The sequence below is a fragment of the Schistocerca gregaria genome, chromosome 7, assembly GCF_023897955.1.
Source record: "Schistocerca gregaria isolate iqSchGreg1 chromosome 7, iqSchGreg1.2, whole genome shotgun sequence".
NCBI lineage: Eukaryota > Metazoa > Arthropoda > Insecta > Orthoptera > Acrididae > Schistocerca > Schistocerca gregaria.
In genome coordinates this window covers 183,428,117-183,447,331 of record NC_064926.1, presented here as the reverse complement: position 1 = coordinate 183,447,331, position 19,215 = coordinate 183,428,117, and the positions used below count along the sequence as shown (strand labels likewise).

General features: G+C 43.4%; 1 protein-coding gene across 1 annotated transcript in view; it reads right to left on the bottom strand.

Annotated features, from left to right (window-relative positions):
• Window positions 1-19,215, bottom strand: part of LOC126281187 (exosome complex component RRP43-like) — a 123,856-nt gene that overhangs the window by 26,175 nt on the left and 78,466 nt on the right. The window contains exons 4-5 of the mRNA XM_049979887.1: window positions 17,521-17,815; window positions 10,803-10,923 (exon numbers count right to left, since the gene is read on the bottom strand). Of these exons, the coding sequence (XP_049835844.1) occupies window positions 10,803-10,923; window positions 17,521-17,815 (416 nt within the window). The remainder of the gene's footprint in view (window positions 1-10,802; window positions 10,924-17,520; window positions 17,816-19,215) is intronic.

Sequence of the window (19,215 nt, the reverse complement as noted above, 5' to 3'; positions counted from 1 at the left end):
AAAATTTTTTAAAAAATTGAAAATCAGGAGCGAAACGCAAGAAAGTGGGGAAACTAAAAAACAGAAGGAAACCTCAGAAAACCACTATAGAAGGGGGGGGGGGGGGGGTTATTTGTCCCCAAAAGGAGCTTCAAATGACTGACGTCATCTCACTGACACTAATAACCTCAAGAACGTGATCGGCATGTCATCTGTTAAAACGGAATATATATCAGGTGACAGCTGTAGACTGGTGTGTAACAGAGTAAAATAGGGGCACTCAAGTAAAAGGTGTCTCACTGTTCACAGTTGAGAGCAGTGGGGACAAATCGGGAGAGGATCGGCACTTAAAAGATGTTAATGGCTAAAAAGACAGTGCCATATTTGGAGTCTAGGTAAAATTACCTCCTCCCAACAACGAGGTCGGGAAGAAGAGGTCCAAGCACAGGGAAGAGCTTTCACGTCCTGCAGTTTATTATTGGAAGTGTAGACCAATGTCCATGCCATAACATAAAACTCTCTGTAGATTGGCGAAGGGAACCATGCGAACAGCAGGCTGAAGAAGATAGACTGCAGGCTTGGCTGCTATATCGGCCACCTTGTTTCCACGGATACCAATGTGCTGGGATCATGAGGAACGCCACAGAGATGCCTCTCAAGTAGAGCAAGTGGAGGCAGTTCTGAATCCAGTGGACCAGAGGGTGGACAGGGTAGAGTGCTTGGAGACTGAGGAGAGAGCTGAGCGAATCTGAACATATAATATACTGTATCCGCTGATGGCGACGGATGTATTAGACAGCCTAGAGAACAGTAAAAACAGAACACGGGTCGGGAAGCCGAAATAGATTAGGGGTGTTTCCAACAATATAGGCACTCCCAACATCAAATGATATTTTTGAGCCATCAGTGTACATAAATGTGGCATCCTTCATTTGTGCGCATAGAGCAGCAAATACCCGATGATAAACAAGAGAAGGTGTACCACCCTTGGGACACTGACAAAGGTCACAGAGCAGGCAGGTCTGAGGGTGGAGCCAAGACGGTGCTGTACCCCATGTTGTCAAGAAAGTTTTAGTAAAGTGGAAGGAAAGAGAACATAGCAGTTAACGGAAGCAGACTCCTGGTCTTAGCAGAGAAGAAGGGCAGCCTGCATACCCTAAATCCAATGAGGCATCGAAAGAAAGGTCACGGGCCGAATTAGCAGGCATGGAAGACAGATGGCTAGCATAGCGACTCGGAATGACAGCTCACCAATTGGACAGCAGAGTTTCAGCAGTCTCAGCATAAAGGCTTTTCACCGGGCTGGTGTAAAAAGCTCCAGATGCTAAACGCAATCCACGGTGGTGGATAGAGTCGAGACGATGAAGAATAGATGGCCGAGCAGAGGAGTAAACCATGCTTCCATAGTCCAATTTTGAGCGCACTAAGGCGCGATAGAGGCGGAGAAGGACCATTCGGTCCGCTCCCCAGGAGGTACCATTCAGGACACGGATGGTGTCACGTGATTGCAGACAGCGAGCCGAAAGATAGGAAACGTGGGAGGACCAAAACAGTTTTCTGTCATAATAAGACCCAAGTATTTAGCGACAACCATGAACGGAAGGTTGACAGGGCCTAGATGTACGGAAAGCAGAAGAAACTCCGTACAACGCCAAAAATTGACACAAACGGTCTTACTGGGAGAAAAGCTGTAGCTGGTTTTGATGCTCCAAGAGTGGAGGCGATCAAGGCATCCTTGAAGACGTCGTTCAAGAAGACTGGTCCATTGAGAGCTGTAGTAGATCGCAAAATCGTCCACAACGAGGGAGCCTGAGACATTGGGAAGGAGACAATCCATAATTGGATTTATGGCAATGGCAAACAGTGCAACACTTAGCACGGAGCCCTGGGGTATCCCGTTTTCTTGGGAGAAAGTACGGGAAAGTGTAGTGTTCACCTGCACTTTAAATGTGCACTCTGCCATGAATTCATGAATAAAAAGGGGCAGCCGACCTCAAAAGCCCCAAGAGAACAGTGTGTGGTGGATGCCTGTCCTCCTACAGGTATCGTATACTCTTTCCAGATCAAAAAATATTGCTAATATTGGGCGTTTTCCTGAGAAAATTGTTCATGATACAAGTGGAGAGAGCAAAGATGGTCAACTGCAGAATGATGCTTTCGGAAACCACATTTGGCAGGTGTTAAAAGGCTTTGGGACTCCATCTACCAAGCTAAACGGCAATTCACCATACGCTTCCAAAACCTTACATACACTACTCGTGAGAGAAATGGAGCGATAGCTAGATGGGAGATGTTTGTCCTTTCCAGGTTTCGAAACAGAAATGACAATAGCTTCCCGCCATCTGGGAAAAGTACTGTCGGTCCAAATTTGATTATAAAGGTGAAGGAGGTAGCGCAGACTATGAAATGATAAATGCAGCAACATTTGGATGTGGATAACATCCGGTCCTGGGGCGGAAGAGAGAGAAGAAGAGAGTGCGTGTTGGAGTTCCCACATGGAGAAAACAGTATTATAGCTTTTGCTATTTTGAGAGGAGAAAGCAAGAGGTTGCACTTCCACTGCACGTTTCTTCGAGAGAACAGCTGGAGGTAATTTGAAGAGCTTGAAATCTCAGCAAAGTGTTGACCAAATGAGTTAGAAATTGCGATGGGGTTCATTAAGGTATCATGCACGACACTGAGCCCAGAGATCAGGGAGAAACTAGGTGCGCCAGATAACCGTCGAATTCAACTCCAAACTTTGGAGGAGGAAGTGATTTAGCACATGCCAATGAAGGGTGAGCCGCAGAGTGAGCAGGTAATAGTAGGGAGGTGGAACAAGCGATCTTTGCACTGGCCGATCTGACGACTGTGGCACTAAAGGTGAGATCACACGTCCGCGTGGCTGCCTCCTTAGTAGGCCGAAGAGATGCAAGGACAGTGCTATATTTACCTGCGGGACGCACAGTGGGTTTTCGACTGGCGAATAACTTACAAGCAGCAAATGTTGACACCTTTTCCTTCACTCTGATTTCCTGAATAAGCTGTTCATCTTTGAAAATGGGGCAATCTCAGGAAGTGGCGTGGTCACCCATATAGTTGAAGCAACGAGGGAATGGAGGTGGACAAGCACCATCATGGACATTCTTGCCACACGTAACGCATTTGGCTGGATTGGAACACGACTGGCTGGTATGAATAAACCGCTGACACCAATAGCAATGCATAAGGTTGGGGATGTAAGGGTGAACTGAAATTATCTCATAGCCCGCTTTTATGTTCGACGGAAGTTGAACTCTGTCAAATGTCAAGAAGATAGTATGGGTTGGAACCAACTCCTTGTCAACCCTTTTCATGGCTCGATGAACAGCCGTTACACCCTGGTCAGAAAGGTAGTTCTGAATTTCCTCGTCAGACAATCTGTCGAGGGAGCGTGTATAAACCACCCCGCCTGATGAATTTAAAGTGCAGTGCCCTTCCACCCGGACAGGGAAGGTGTGAGGTGTGTAGCAGTGAAGTTCGCAACAATTTTTGTGCCTGGAGGGCACTGACTGCTTCTAACAACAAGGTGCCATTTCGTAATCAGGAACAAGACTTTACAGGACTTGCAATAGTTTTGACACCTTTCTGTATAATGAAAGGGTTGACTGTGGAGAAGTCTCGACCTTCGTCCGACCGAAAAAGAACAAGGAACTGTGGCATTGATGGAAGAATTGTCTGTGGCTGAGAGTCATTTAACTTTCCCTTGTGAGCAGATATAGCAGATGATGAGGAAACCATTGCGGAAGTATCCCCCATGATTACCGGCATCTCCAATGGGATGCTCCTCCCTTGTCGTAGTCCTCTCTGAGGGCACTCCCGCCTTAGGTGATTGCTCACACATCAGGTCACACCTCATGAGAAACGGATAGAGGGACCAATCGGCACTTTCAGAAGGTACCAGCTCGGGTAATCACCCCTCCCTGGGCCTGGCTGTTACCAGGGGGTACATATGTGTCCTACATGTCTACCCGGGGCAGGGAATTACTCGGTACCCCCGTCACAGGCTATGCGTGGGAATGAGTGGGCTATCCTTCAGACACGCACAAGGAGAAAAAAAGAGAAAGGGAGGAACAAAGAAAAGAAAAGGAAAGGAAAGGAAAGGAAAGAAGAGAGGTCTCAAACGCCGCAACAGAGAAGAGGGTAAAGAGAAGAGGCAAGGAAAAGAAAAGGACAGAGACTTTCCAGCATAGAAAGCGAAGAGAGACTGTCTTACAGTAGTAAGTAGTAAAGACACTAGCTCAATATTGTCAGGAGAGAGGTTTAGATCTTGCTTGATTTACGTTTTACATTGTTCCTCTAACTAACTTTCAGAAATGCCATGGCAGTAACTACAACTAGGTGACAGACAATTTCCTCCAATACAAAGGAAGCAAGATTAAGCTTCAATATTCTGTTAATAAAAAGGGAGGAACATTTGGGTTGATCAAGGGTGGGAAAGAAATCATCCATGACCTTGTCAAAGGAATCATTCTGAAATTCAACTTAACTTCTTTAGCAATAACATGGAAAACCAAAATCCAGATGACTGGATGAGAATTTGAAGCATGTTTTTTTTCTGATTTTACTTTGATCTTTTTTTTCAGTGTTGGTTGCTTGTTAATTGGGGTTGAAGGGACCAAACAGCAAGGTCATCAGTCCCTCGTTTCAAAGGTGGTCCATTTGGACAGATTTACATCTCAGCAGAGTTACAACGATAAAAGGTGAAAGGGCAAAAAACGTAAAAGTGCAGTCGTGTTGTCAATGGTGGAAACAATAGGGCAGGAAATATCCCATCTCTGATGCAGTACAGGCAAGACCACCTGCTATTCAAAATCGTTCAACCGCTAGACTGTACAAGTGCGTATTGTAAAAAGAGACTAACCAAATCTTAAAAGCAATAAAAACAGAGTAAAAGGGAGAGAAAAGAGGCTCTTGAACAGGAAGAAGAGTCAGGAATCTCCAAACACAGCTGACAGTGGGAAACACCCCAACCCTCACCGCCCTCTCCAAAGGGAGATTAAAAACTTTACGACTGAAAATAAAAACAACTTTCATGGAGGAAACTGAACAAGTTCAACCATCTGGGAATTGTCTGCCAATGTTAAGGGTAAAGTGCGGGGAAGACTGTACTTAGTACGCAGAGCCAAAAGAAGGGGGCATTCCACCAAAGTGTAGACTACTGACTGGAAGGCTCCACAACCACAAAGTGGGGGTGGCTTATTACGCAAAAGAAAACCATGGGTCAGCCTGGTATGGCCGATGCAGAGACAACACAGGATGGTCGAGTCCTTTCGGGAGAGGTGGAAGGAAGAATGCCACGGGACAGGTGTCCCCTTAAATGCATGGAGATTATTAGGCAGAGAGGTAGCCTCCCAAGAATTGGTCCATGATTGTGCAAAGTGGGATTTGATTTGAAGCCGTAAATCCGCCACAGGAGGGGTTACAGAAAAGGGACGGGGTAAGTGACTGCTCCCCCAACCAAATGATCAGCAAGCTCATTACCTGAGATACACACATGGCCAGGGACCCAAAGGAAGTCAACGGAAGAAGCAGCATGGTGAAGATCAGCAAGACGGTCATGGATGGCTGAGACCTAGGGATGGTGGGAAAAAAACACTGGTCAATAGCCTGAAGGCCACTAATTGAGTCCGTACATAACAATATGCAATTGAGTTGGGACTGTTTAATAAAGGTAAGGGCCTGGGAAATTGCCATCAATTCTGCAGTGAACACCCCACATGCAGTTGGCAGGAGATGGTTTTCCATGCCAACAGAGGATGTGAAGGCATATCCCACATGACCAGCAGATTTAGAGCCATCGGTGTAAAAAACAACAGCATCCCGAAACTCCCATAAAATTTGACGGAAAAAACAATGGAAAACCATTAAGGGAAAAGAATCTTTCGGACCTCAGTAGAGATCCATCCGAATCCAGGGCTGAGGAACTAACCAAGGGGAGGGTGTTGAGGAGGGAATGTGGGAGACAGGAAAAAGAAGGAAGTTGAAAATCACAGCAAAGAGACGCTAGGCGGAGTCCAACTGGTAAACCCGCCCGAGGGTGGGAATCGGGTGGGTGATGTCCTTGGTCTGGGAATACGATAAAATAGAAAGGATGAGTGGGAGAGGAACAAACAGTGATTGCAAAAGAAACCAGAAGCTGGGACTGCCGAACAGAAAGGGCGGGATCCCAGCTTCAACCAGGAGACTATCAACACGGCTAGTAGGCAAGGCAACTGTGGCCAAATGGATACCAAAGTGGTGGACCAGATCCAGGAGGCGCAGTGTGGAAGGAGCAGTTGAAACAAACTTGACAACCACACCCCAAAAGGTGTGGGCAAGGATGCGAAGGACATTGAGTCTATGGAAACACCCTGTCTTCAGAAGGAAATGAAACTGTGGGACCACAGGTAATCATTGTGCATCGAGATAGAGCTGCGGATCGGGGTGGACCATAGTATGGTTACAGAAATGGACCACCTGCGATTTTAAAGGAGAGAACTGAAACACGTGTGAGAGGGTCCATGCAGAGGCACGCCATATTGCAACCTGGAGCTGCCGCTCTGCAGAAGCCATCAAAGAGGAACTAACCCAAATGCAGAAATCATCCACATACAGAGCACAGGTGACCAAAGGACTGATGGAGGCCACAAGTCCATCTATAGCAATGAGGAAAAGAAGTACACTCAATACGGAGCCCTGTGGGATGCCATTCTCCTGGGTCTGTGAAGAACTAAAAACAGTACAACCCGAACCCTGAACGACTGATGAAACAAGAACTGGCGATAAAAATTGGGAGTGGGCCCCAAAGACCCCACTCATGAAGTGTAAGTAAGATATGATGGCACCAAGCCGTGTCGTAGGCCTTGCGAAGATTGAAAAATACTGCAACCAAATGGCGGCACTGGAAAAAAGCCTGCCGAACTGCGGATTCCAAGAGAAGTAAATGATCGATCGGAGACTGTGCCTTTCGGAAACCACACTGGTAAGGAGACAGTAGATTCCGAGATTCGAGGACCCAACTGAGCCGACAGGCTACCATCCGTTCAAGTAACTTGCAAACAATGTTTGTCAGACTAATTGGCCAACAGCTCTCGACAAACAGGGGGTTCTTACCAGGTTTAAGGATGGGAACCATGATGCTATCCCTCCATTAAGAAGGGAGGCCACCCTGGAGCCAAATACGGTTAAGCACCTGGAGAAGATGTTGACGTTGTGATGCACTGAGATGTTGAAGCAATTGCTTGTGAATGGAGTCTGGGTGAGGGGCCGTATCATGAGAAGAAGAAAGTGTGGAAAGAAGTTCCATTCAGTAAAAAGTTCGTTGTAAGATTCTTACTTACAAGGGGTAAAACATAAGGCGGAAGCTTCGGCCTGCTGTTTCTGGTGAAGGAAAGCGGCCGGGTAGGAAGTTGATGCTGATGCTGTTGCAAAATGGGTCACAAGATGTTCCATGAGAAAGGTGTTGCAAAGCTCGAAGGCGATCATGGACGGTAATGGCAATGGCCTTACTCCACCGCGGCACTTGCCGGCTGCGAAACATCCAGATGAGCATGGGATACCAAAGCTAGCAGCACGAACAATCAGATCAGACACATCGCGTAGGATGACATCAATATAACCCGACAAAAAGGGACAAAAAATGACCTGCGCAGTATATAGAGGCCAGTCAGGATGTTGGAAAGATCAACAAGGTAATTTGTCCATTGGGGGAGCGGGAAGGGAGCAAGAGAATCAACGGGAAGTGGTCACTATCACAAAGGTCGTCTTGTGGTGACCAGTGTAATGAAGGGAAGAGGGAGTGAGAAGAAAGAGAAAGATCAATGGCATGAAAGGTACATGACCAGCACTGAAATGGGTAAGGGAGCCATCATTAAGAAGGCACAAGTCGTGGTCTGCAAGAAACTGGTCTATGAGAAGACCCTAGTACATGAAAAGGCACTGCCCCACAAGTTGTGATGGTAATGAACATTAAAATCCTCGTGAAGGAGGAAGGGAGGAGAAAGTTGCTGAAGAAGAGCAGTTATGGTAACAGGTGTAAAAGTCCTGTCAGGAAGGAGATGAAAGATTGCAAACTGTGACCCCAGAGTCCAGATGGACCTTGACAGCAACCACTTCCAATGTAGTTTGATGAGGAATCTACGTGCTAGCAATGTCTGTACAGACCAAACATACAAATTCCACCCGAGGCCCGCAGGGGGCCAACCCGATTTTGACAGAGAGCAGGGAACCCACTGAGGGTCGGTGAGTGATCATCAGTAAAATGAGATTCCTGTAGAACCACACAAGCTGCAGAGTAGAACGAAATAAGGGATGTCAACTCAGGAAGGTGACGGTAGTATCTATTACAATTCCATTGGATAACAAAAGAATAATGATTCAAAAGGGGGGTGAACAGGCTAAAGCCAGTCATGCTGTCAGGTCACCATCTGTCACCGACATGGAGGGGCCGACATCCATGAACAGTAGGTCAGAGGCAGATTGTGAAGGTTGGAGTGGGACCTTTGGCAACACCAGAGGCTCCTTGTCCCGGGAATTATGTTTCTTCTTCTTTTCTGTTTGAGATCGAAGAGGGCTGTGCTGCAAAAAGGAGGCACCTGCGGCAAGATCTGGAACAGAAAGACAGCGGGTGACCTTGGGGCCCACACACCGTGGTTTTCGTGGTCGAAGTGTGGAAGCAGACCTTTGGCCTGGAAGGTGCCTGGAAGGGGGGTCCCCGGAGGGGTGCCCTCGACTGGCAGACGCCGAATAAGTGGGACACTTTTCCAACTGGGAGGAGAAGCAGCACCCGGAGGGGAGGGTGTGGGAACTGCAGGGGACGGGAGGAGTGCAAGACTGGGGTAAAGAAGGGGGAGGAAGGGGTGAACATGTAACTAAAGCAGAGCTTGACGTCACTGACACAGGATGAAGATGCGCGTACTTTGTATGAGCCTCAGTGTAGGTTAGACGATCAAAGAACTTATGCTCCTGTATCTTCTTTCCCTTCTTACAAACTGGGCAATCCAGTGAACATGGAGAATGATTGCCATGTCAATTAACACACACAGGAGGGGGAACATAGGAACTCCCACCATGGAGTGGACATCCACAGTCATCACAGAGGTGATTGTGCAAACAGTGGGAATACTCATGTCCAAAACACAAGCACATAAAATATCACATAGGTGGTGGGATGTACAGCTTCACGTCACATCGATAAACCATAATATTGACCTTCTCAGGGAGGGCATCCCCTTCAAAGACAAGGAAAGGGCACCAGTATCAATGTGATTGTCATTCGGGCCCTTCTGAACAAACCGAACAAAGTGAACAACCCACCATCCTAGATTGTACCTAAGTTCCTCATCAGTTTGAAGGATGAGGTCCTTGTGAAAAATTACACCTTGAACCATATTCAAAGACTGGTGGTGGTGGTGGTGGTGGTGGTGGTGGTGGGGGGGGGGGGGGGGGGGTAATGGACGCAGGAATTGTGACAAGATGGACACAGGCATGAAGGGCAGCAGACTGGGCAGCTGAAGCAGTTTCTATCAACAATGAACCCGATCACATCTTGCTCAGAGAGTCCACTTCGTCAAATCATTTCCATTCAAAGAGACGGCCATAGAAGAACGGCCAGAGTTCTGGACCTGTATGCGTTTCATTTGCATAGCATCTGCCCTGATACCACCCACTCTGATCAGGGGCTCTCCCCACAGGCGCCACCCAGGCACAGCAAGGGCCATCTGGCACGGCGGCCATTGCCGGGAGTTCAGGTGCTCCAGAATGACAAGCACCCACTCCTAGGCTTGCATGAGGTGGTCACAGCTCATGTATCAGAAAGGTGAGCCCTGTGTTTTCAGGGGGCTCAACCAAAAGGGCACATAGCGACCCTGCTGGTTATGTACCTGAGCATCAGACAAGTGGAAGGAACTAGGAGAGCACACGCTGGAGATACTAGGTAAGGTGCTCTTTCCCATATGGCTCACACTATGGAATATAAATTTAGTAATGGAGGTCAAACCCCAGAGGGAGACCAGAGAATGCCAAAAGGATGAGGTAATTATGCAATGTAACCAAATTGCAAAGCCAACATAACCCGGATAGCGGGCCCAAAATAAACAAGGACACCGAGAGAGGGAGAGGAGAGGGCGGAGGGGAAGGAGCAAGGACAGGAAAGGAGGGGAAGGGAAAGGAAATGTATCCCGGAAGAGAAGGAAGGCTGCAATGGCTCAAGGCCCCGTGCTTGCCACGCACGTACTCATGAAAGAACCGTGAGCTGTATGGGGGGTTTTCTTCAGTGTGAGCTTGTGTTTTGTCTCCAATGTTCTCTGGGACGAGAGGATATTAAACTAACTTATCTCCCAATATGAAGCCATGACTCTTTAAGGAAATTGTGAAGTCAGTGAAAAGTGTGTTTATAGACGGAAGGTTGGTGCTGTTCATTTGGAATGAAATTAATTTATCCTGAAACATGAAGCTGGCCATCAATGGGATTGAGGTCACCATAAAAATACACACTACAAAACTTTATCTATCAGAATGAATTGCGAACTTTTGGCTGTTTTCTGAGATCAACATCACTGCCAGTCCAAACAATAAAAAAGTAATTGGCACAAGTGAGCAGACAAGAGCCTAACAATCCAGAAAGTCCTCTCTAAGTGGCCCATAAAATACTGAAAACATTTGAGGGATGATAACTAAATAAATCAGAGGCATGGGCATATGAACATTTTTTGGGTGTCTGCCTTTGTTGCTTTAGAGGTGCAATTTTTTTTTTCTGTGTGTATTTTACTTACAAAAACGAATAATAAGTGGAATTTAAGTGGCAATTAAAACTCATTACTTACTTATCAATTATGGCAAATGTTGTAGCAACTGGAATGTTATCAATGATGAGTGGAGTCCTTTTTCTCAAATTAACTGTCTTTTTATCCTCATCTGCATTATATTCAACAGTAGGCAAAGAAACTGAAAAAAGTAAAAAAAATAATAATAAAAACAGGATATCCTGGGGGGAACAAGTTTTCATACAAACAGTTTCAAAACTGATTGTGTTTGTCATTATGAAATAAAATATTCCTTAAAACACACACACACACACACACACACACACACACACACACACACACACAGAGAGAGAGAGAGAGAGAGAGAGAGAGAGAGAGAGAGAGAGAGAGAGAGAGAGAGACTGATTTTACAGCTAAAACACAAACAATGATTCATTGTGAATGATTGATCACATCAGACGAGAATCTGTGGTTTGCTCAGGTGAATCACTCTGTGATTAAACCTGAGGTTGGAAAGTTAATCATTTCACATGATAAATTGTAATAATGTGGGACAAGTACTTTTATATTTGTATTGCACATTAATTTATAAACATGGCTAACATGTGGTAGACATGACACGACAATGCTGCTGTTGTGGTACTAAATCAAAATACTGGTTTGATGCAGCTCTTCACACTACTTTATCCTGTGCAAGTATCTTCATCTCTGAATAACTACTACAACCAACATCCAATTGCACCTATTTACTGTACTCTTCCCTTGGTCTCCATCTGCAATTTTTACCACCCATACTTCCCTCCAATACTAAATTGACTATTACTTGATGTCTCAAAATGTGACCTATCAAGCAATACCTTCTTTTACTCAAGTTATGCCACAAAATTCTATTATCCCCAATTCTATTCAGTAGTGCCACCCCCCGCCAATTGGTTACACTATCTAGCTATCTTACCTTCAGCAATCTTTTGTAGTACCACAATTCAAAATCTTCTATTCTCTTCTTGTCTGAACTGCTTATTGTCCACATTTTACTTCCGTAGTAAGCTACCCAGGGTGTGTGTGTGTGTGTGTGTGTGTGTGTGTGTGTGTGTGTGTGTGTGTGTGTGTGTGAGGGGGGGGGGGGGGGGGGGGGCGGCATGCGCGCACAGGTGAGGAGAAAGAAGTTTCCCAGTTAAAAAAACACTTGTTCCTGGGTGAACATACACTTTTTTCCAAATTAAAACAAACTATACCATGGGTGAAAGTACATTTTCCCATGTTATGTGACAATATACTTTCTCTCAGAGATGTAAGACTTTTCAATCATTTGAATGGTAAAGGTTTTACATGCCGGTGTTGAACTTCTTGGCACTTTAGGAAACAAAACACAGCAAAAACAATGTGTTTTGGAAATATCTCAGATGTACAGAAACATGTACACTGCACAGTTTTGTATTACAGAAGTACAAATACGAATTCCACCACAAACAGCACAATAGCTCCCAAGACACTGAAACCGAGATTGTCCTGTCAATTCGCTTTTGTCAACCAATCATAGCTCACTTCACATGATCTCACCAGCCAATGACAGCAGATATTTAGGGCATAGGACATGTGGTGTAGTCAGCGAACAGCAATAGACACACACACACACACACACACACACACACACACACCACACACACACACACACACACACACACACACACAGTATAGCTACAAGAAAAACTAAACTTTCATATATAATAGTGGTGTTTTTCAGCATGTGTTAACCTTTAAGATACACCAAACACTAATGTGCCAGTAAAATTTTAAAAAATCGCATAAATGGCTGGTCTTCTGGACCTGAAAGTTTTCTACATGACTGGTCCTCAAAGTGTTAACTTTCAAATGGGAGTCAAACACTCCATGATTTAAGAAATTCATCACTCATTCTCACAATTAACGTAATTAATCTAGTGTAAAACAAGGAATTCACTTTCCAAGTAGTGTTTCTCAAACCACCATTCGCAATATTTTCTCGCACTTGACAGAAAAGTAAGCAATTGTGATGTCACACTTATCAAAAGCACTTTGTTCCTATGAAGTACACTACGTGATCAAAAGTATCTGGACAACCCCAAAAAACATAAGTTTTTCATATTAGGTGCAATGTGCTGCCACCCACTCCCAGGTACTCCACATCAGCGACCTCAGTTGTCATTAGACATTGTGAAAGAGCAGAATGGGGTGCTCTGCGGAACTCACAGACTTCGAACGTGGAGAGGTGATTGGGTGTCACTTGTGCCATATGTCTGTACGCAAGATTTCCACACTCATAAACTTTCCTTGGTCCACTGGTTCTGCTGTGATAGTGAAATGGAAATGTGAAGGGGCACACAGCACAACAGCGTACAAGCCAAAAGCGTACAGGCCGACAGCACAAAAGCGTTCAGGCCAACCTCGTCTGTTGACGGACAAAGACCACATAAAGTTGAAGAGGGTCACAATGTGTGATAGGCAGACATCTATCCAGACCATCACACAAGAATTCCAAACTGCATCAGGAGCCATTCCAGGTACTATGACAGTTGGGCGGGATGTGAGAAAACTTAGGTTTCATGGTCGAGCAGCTGCTCATAAGCCACACATCACGACGGTAAATGCCAAATGCCGCCTCGCTTGGTGCAAGGAGCATAAACATTGGACAATTGAACAATGGAAAAAACGTTGTGTGGAGTGATGAATCATGGTACACAATGTGGCGATGCGAAGGCAGGGTGTGTGTACGGTGAATGCCTGGTGAACGTCTTCTGCCAGCGTGTATAATGCCAACAGTAAAATTTGGAGGCAGTGGTGTTATAGTGTTGTTGATTTCTTATGGAGGGGGCTTGGACACCTTGTTGTTTGTGTGGCACCATCATAGCACAGGCCTACACTGATGTTTTAAGCACTTTCTTGCTTCCACTGTTGAAGAGCAATTTGGGGACGGCGATTGTATCTTTCAACATGATCGACTACATGTTCATAATGCATGGCCTGTGGTGGAGTGGTTACATGACAATAACATGCCTGTAATTGACTGGCCTGCACAAAGTCCTGACCTCAATCCTATAGGGCACATCTGGGATGTTTTGGAACGCCGACTTAGTGCTGGGCCTCACTGGCGACATCGATATCTCTCCTCAGTGTAGCACTCTTTGAAGAACGGGGTGCCATTCCACAAGAAACCTTCCAGCACGTGAATGAACATATGCCTGTGAGACTGGAAGCTGTGATCAAGGCTAAGGGTGGGCCAATACCATATTGAATTCCAGCATTACTGATGAAGGGTGCCACGAACTTTTAAGCCATTTTCAGCCAGGTGTCTGGATACTTTTGATCACATAGTGTATTGCACAGTCTTTGTCCTACAGCCATTTTGCTGTCAGAAAATTCTTGTGTACGCATTGTGTTTTGTTGTTGTAAGTAGCACATTTTCTTTGCAATTAAAGTTTTATTTTCATATTAGTTTCTCATTTATGTTTTATTGCTGCAGTATTATTCTGATTAGTCGGCCAAAGTAAAATTCTTTGTTAGACCTTCATTTCTCACCAGTCAAAATTACAAAAATTTAACTGCGAACTAAAACAATGAAAAATTCCTGTGTTTCTTTTTTTTCAGATGAAAAAATTCCCACATTTTTCCTGGTTGTCTCAAGGTATATTCACCCTGCTAATGCTTAAATTCATATTCAGTGTTAACAAATTTATTTGTTTCAGAAATGCTTCTCTTGCCCCTTTCTTTTGGCTGTTCGCAGTACCATCACAGCAAGACCATGTTAGCTGATGTTATATTCATAATGAGAATATTCATAATGGAAATAACTTGACAGTGGGTAATGATGGATTCACACATGAATAAGAAATTGTTTCATGGCTTGGAATTGGTCTTCTGGCATTCTTTCCAGAGCCAGCTGATGGATGCCACTATTAAAGACTGCATGGAAAGCATTTGCACCCTTCATGCTCACGCTCAAAACAAGGTCCTTGTTCCCAAATGCACTGGCAGACCGTCTTGGAAATGTGAAGGTTTGTCAGTACTGTCATTAGCTGCTGTTTAAAATAAACAAATCATTAATTTCATCATCTCTGGCTAGAATAGTTTTCTTATATTCATGATTTTTTCCATGTTGTAGTGTAGCTCAAAACCCTGACAAAAGAAATCCTCCTGGTTGTACGTAATTTGTGTGTAAAAGTCAACACTCAATGAATAGCAGAAGGTTGAGTCGTCAACAGGCATACATAAAAGAGAATGGAAACTTCCTAACTTTTGTGTACTCATCAAAGATTTCTTCCAAAAGCTGGAAGAGTTTTCATCCTCTTATGTGTACCTGTGTCGATGACTCAACCCATTTGCTATTCAGAGTGTGGCTTCCTTTACTCCTAAATTATTTACAGTCTGTCCAAAATTTCCTTATTACATTGTGATATATGCCAGAGGAAAACATCAATTGAAATTTCATTATTAACTGACTTATTTATGGATTCACATTTATCTCCGAAGTCTTCATTGACAGATACAGTGTTTCCTGAACAACATTGACCCTGCTCTGCTAATAAGTCATATTTCTCTCTCCTGCTTATCAATTTTGATGAATGGTGCCTTTTCTCTTCCTACTTATGGGCTGCAGAGACTTCATTTCTCTTGTACACTTCAGACTACAAAGGCCTTGGGATTCATGGTATTCAAAATGCCTACTACTTTTTTTATTTTGATTTTGTTTAAAAAAGAGGAAAACAAAATTCATTGGGCACACAATACTTCACAATGAATTTTTGGCCACCACACTGGAGGAGGTTTTAGGGAAAAAAGGTAGAGGAAGACCACAGAAGAATCACCTGGATTTTGTGATTCAAATTGTATGCTGAATTACAACATCCAGCAGAAGACAAACAAATATGGTTGCAGTGATAAGACTTAGTCTTCAAAAGATGACTGATGATTGTATATCCAGAAAATTCAAGGAAAATCAGACTTCCACCAAGGCCCCTTATGTACCAACAAAAATCAGCCTGATAGGCATTTCAAAACAGTGTCTCCCAAAAATGCAGAGTTCATAATCTGCAATCACTTTGAAATGCTCAATGGTGGTGTGAAATAATGCAGTGAGCCAAAAATAAATTATGTTGAAACAATACATAGGAAAAGCCTGAGACTTGTGCAACTTATACTGAAGCAGGCTTATGAAGTCAGGATTAATTTCTTTGTTTTGTAATGGACATTGTCATAAATAATTGCAAGGATAAAATAAAGAAACATGTTTCTCTGTTGACCCACAAAAGTACACCTGGCCTTACCCTTGTATTGTGGTGAAATGCAGTAGCTTGCTACTACAACCACTCAACACCTAAACAGAACACTCCCTACACAACTAATGCATCTTATCATTCCACTGAATCCCCACAATTTCATGGTGTTTGTTGATGGGGTAATTTTCCCAGCAAACAAATTTTTCCACAACATGCAATATGTGATTGCTTTGTTTGGTCTTGACCAAGCAAATGGCTCATAATAAAATTGAAGGCACTTTCTCCAAAGAACAAGTGGATTATGAGTTACTGAGTGGTGATTTACACATAAATTATTTAAATCCAGGATGATTTGTCTTCTCAGGGGCTTAAGTAGCACTAGAACATGGCAAAAGAAATCATGAATATAAGAAAACTATGATAGCTAGAGCTGATGAAATTAATGATCTGTGTGTTTTACATAGCAGCAAATGACAGTACTGACAAATCTTCACATTTCCAAGACTGTCTACTGGTACATATGGGAACAAAGACATCATTTTTAAATGGCTATGGAAATCCACAGTTGTACCGGTTAGTTATTGCTACTTTTTCAATTAGTTTTACATTCTACTGACCTTATCTGACAAAGGAAGGAAGTGCTGGGCACAGGCTCAGACTGAACAAAGAAACTGGCCATGCCCATTCAAAGAAATTTTTGTAGCATCTGGCTTAAGTGGTTTAGTGAAATAATCGAAAACATAAGTCTGGACTGTTGGATGGGTCATTCAAATGCTGCCCTTCCAAATAATACAAGACCAGTTATCTTAATTACTGTTCTACCTTACTAGATTTAATGGATTAAGATCCATGCAATCAATCTGGTACCCCACGCAAGAAATTTTTCAACAGGAACAATAATTACCACTCAAGCAATAATTCACAGACTGGTTTAAAAAAAAATGTTTCCAGCATGTAATTCTAATTTCCAGCCTATATTTATTGCACTAAAAAAATATCTTAAAAAAGAGGGAAACAGTTTTCATCATGGATTATAAACATGGTTGCTGTGTGGCAAAACTGTGGAGACATTACCGTACAGCACAGCACCTTTACACAATTGCTACTGCAAATACAGACCATTCTTCTATACACATTTTAACTAAATAATACACTAGACTAAAAGGGTGCATAAAATTAGACTTCCAACAATATTTTGTTATAAAAACACCCAAACTGATATTTTGCCTCAATGTATGTGTTCAGTCTGCCATTCTCCAAACCACCCAAAGTTTCTAATACAAGATTCATCATTAAATTGTTCTGGTTGTTATGTGTCTCTGTTGGTGTTAGGTGTCTTTTTTTCAGTACCACATTTATATTGTCATTTGTGAAGCAGTAAGGTCAAGGAAACAAAAGACTATTATGTGAAGCATGCTTGAGTATATCTGAAACAGACTGTGTGACCAGCAAAACTATCATTCATTGGCAACAAAACCAATTAAGAAAAACATCTATCTAACTACCGTAGTTACATGTGTACTCACTTGTTTTTAGGGCAGCAAGTAGTGCTGTAAGACAAGCATCCAGTAACGCTCCATCATGATCAAGACATACCATATCACAATGTAATACCCAGACTAGATGTTCTGGAGCAATGCAGAGATCCCGTAGCTTGAGACACTGTGAGTTCATGACAATACTTGCAACAAGGTGTGTCAGAGTCTGTGCAAGTGCACTTGGTGGTCCTGGGCGAAATTTTGGGGAGCACAGAGGTGGGAGCGTTACATTTGGTACAATGAAACCACTCTCAGGTTCTTCCGTCTTTGGTGCTACCAGTTCCTAGAAACATAAACAATTAAATAGCGTGTATTACTACTACTATTTTTCTCTCACTAATTATTAGAGTGATTTCACTTACAAAATCAGCTTAACTACTCATGGTAAACATATTTGAAGTCCTATGCCTGAATATGCTAGTTACAGGGGGCTCAAGAAGTGATAAATGCACTACATTTTCAACATGAAATGTTATATTCTACATCTTTTCAAAATAACATAATTTGCTACTATTATAGTCTTCTATAAAAATGGTATCTATCCTAACCACACATTCAAAACAATAAGCACAGAGATTTATACACAAATGTAAGGCTAAAACTTTCGGAATTAAAAAAGTCTTGTTAATTCAGAAAACATACATCGCATTGAACAAAGTCACAAATCATAAATAGTATAATGCTATTACTAACACGATTTGTAATTCTGAATTGCAACTTCTTTTTCCTCATAGTTGGGAAGTGGAAAGACATACTGAGCTTCCACCATAGTCCAGTCAGCAGAGTCAGTGACTCTGAGTGTCCTCTCTCAATGAGCAAAAGATAACCAAAAGTGAAGCCTTCACACTTATTAAACAAAAGATAACAAACATTCCGCACAATGTGGCTAGTGTAGCTGGTAGTACAAAAGTAACCACAGTAAATGTAATAGGGCATAGGCATGTGAAAATATAATGAGAGAGGAATGAATAAAATGAGGTTTAGGCTCACTGCCCCATTGGCATAATTAGAGATCGAGCCACTAACTAAATCAGGATGGCTGCATAGGGATATCAACTGCATTTTCCTAAATATGAGTCCAGCATCTTGTCACTGCACATCCTGACTCAGTCAATAGGTAGGACATGAGCATTTAATTGCAATGAGAGAGAGAGAGAGAGAGAGAGAGAGAGAGAGAGAGAGAGAGAGAGAGAGAGAGAGGGGGGGGGGGGGGGGGAGGAGAGAGAGGGGGGGGAGAGAGAGGGGGGGGGAGAGAGGGTGGGGAGAGAGGGTGGGGAGAGAGAGAGAGAGAGAGAGAGAGAGAGAGAGAGAGAGAGAGAGAGAGAGGGGGGGGGGGCGAAGTATGATTATTATGATAATAATAATAATAATAATAATAATAATAATAATTTAAGTTTCATAAACAATGATTTAAAATTAGAACTATTATTCTGACAGAGATATTATGAATGGACTACACACAATGTCAAATGTCAAAAGTAGAAAACAAGAAGACACTGATAGAACAGGAGGCCAGAGGAATGCTCTGGGAAGTCAACCACACACCCGTATTGGATTCACTGTACACTGTAAATAAAAACACAGACCAGTGCAGAGGCTTCACTTGACTTTTGAGCTACCACTCCATTTCTAGTTTAAGCACACACAAACACTTAATACAGATCTGTCTACAGTCTGAATGAC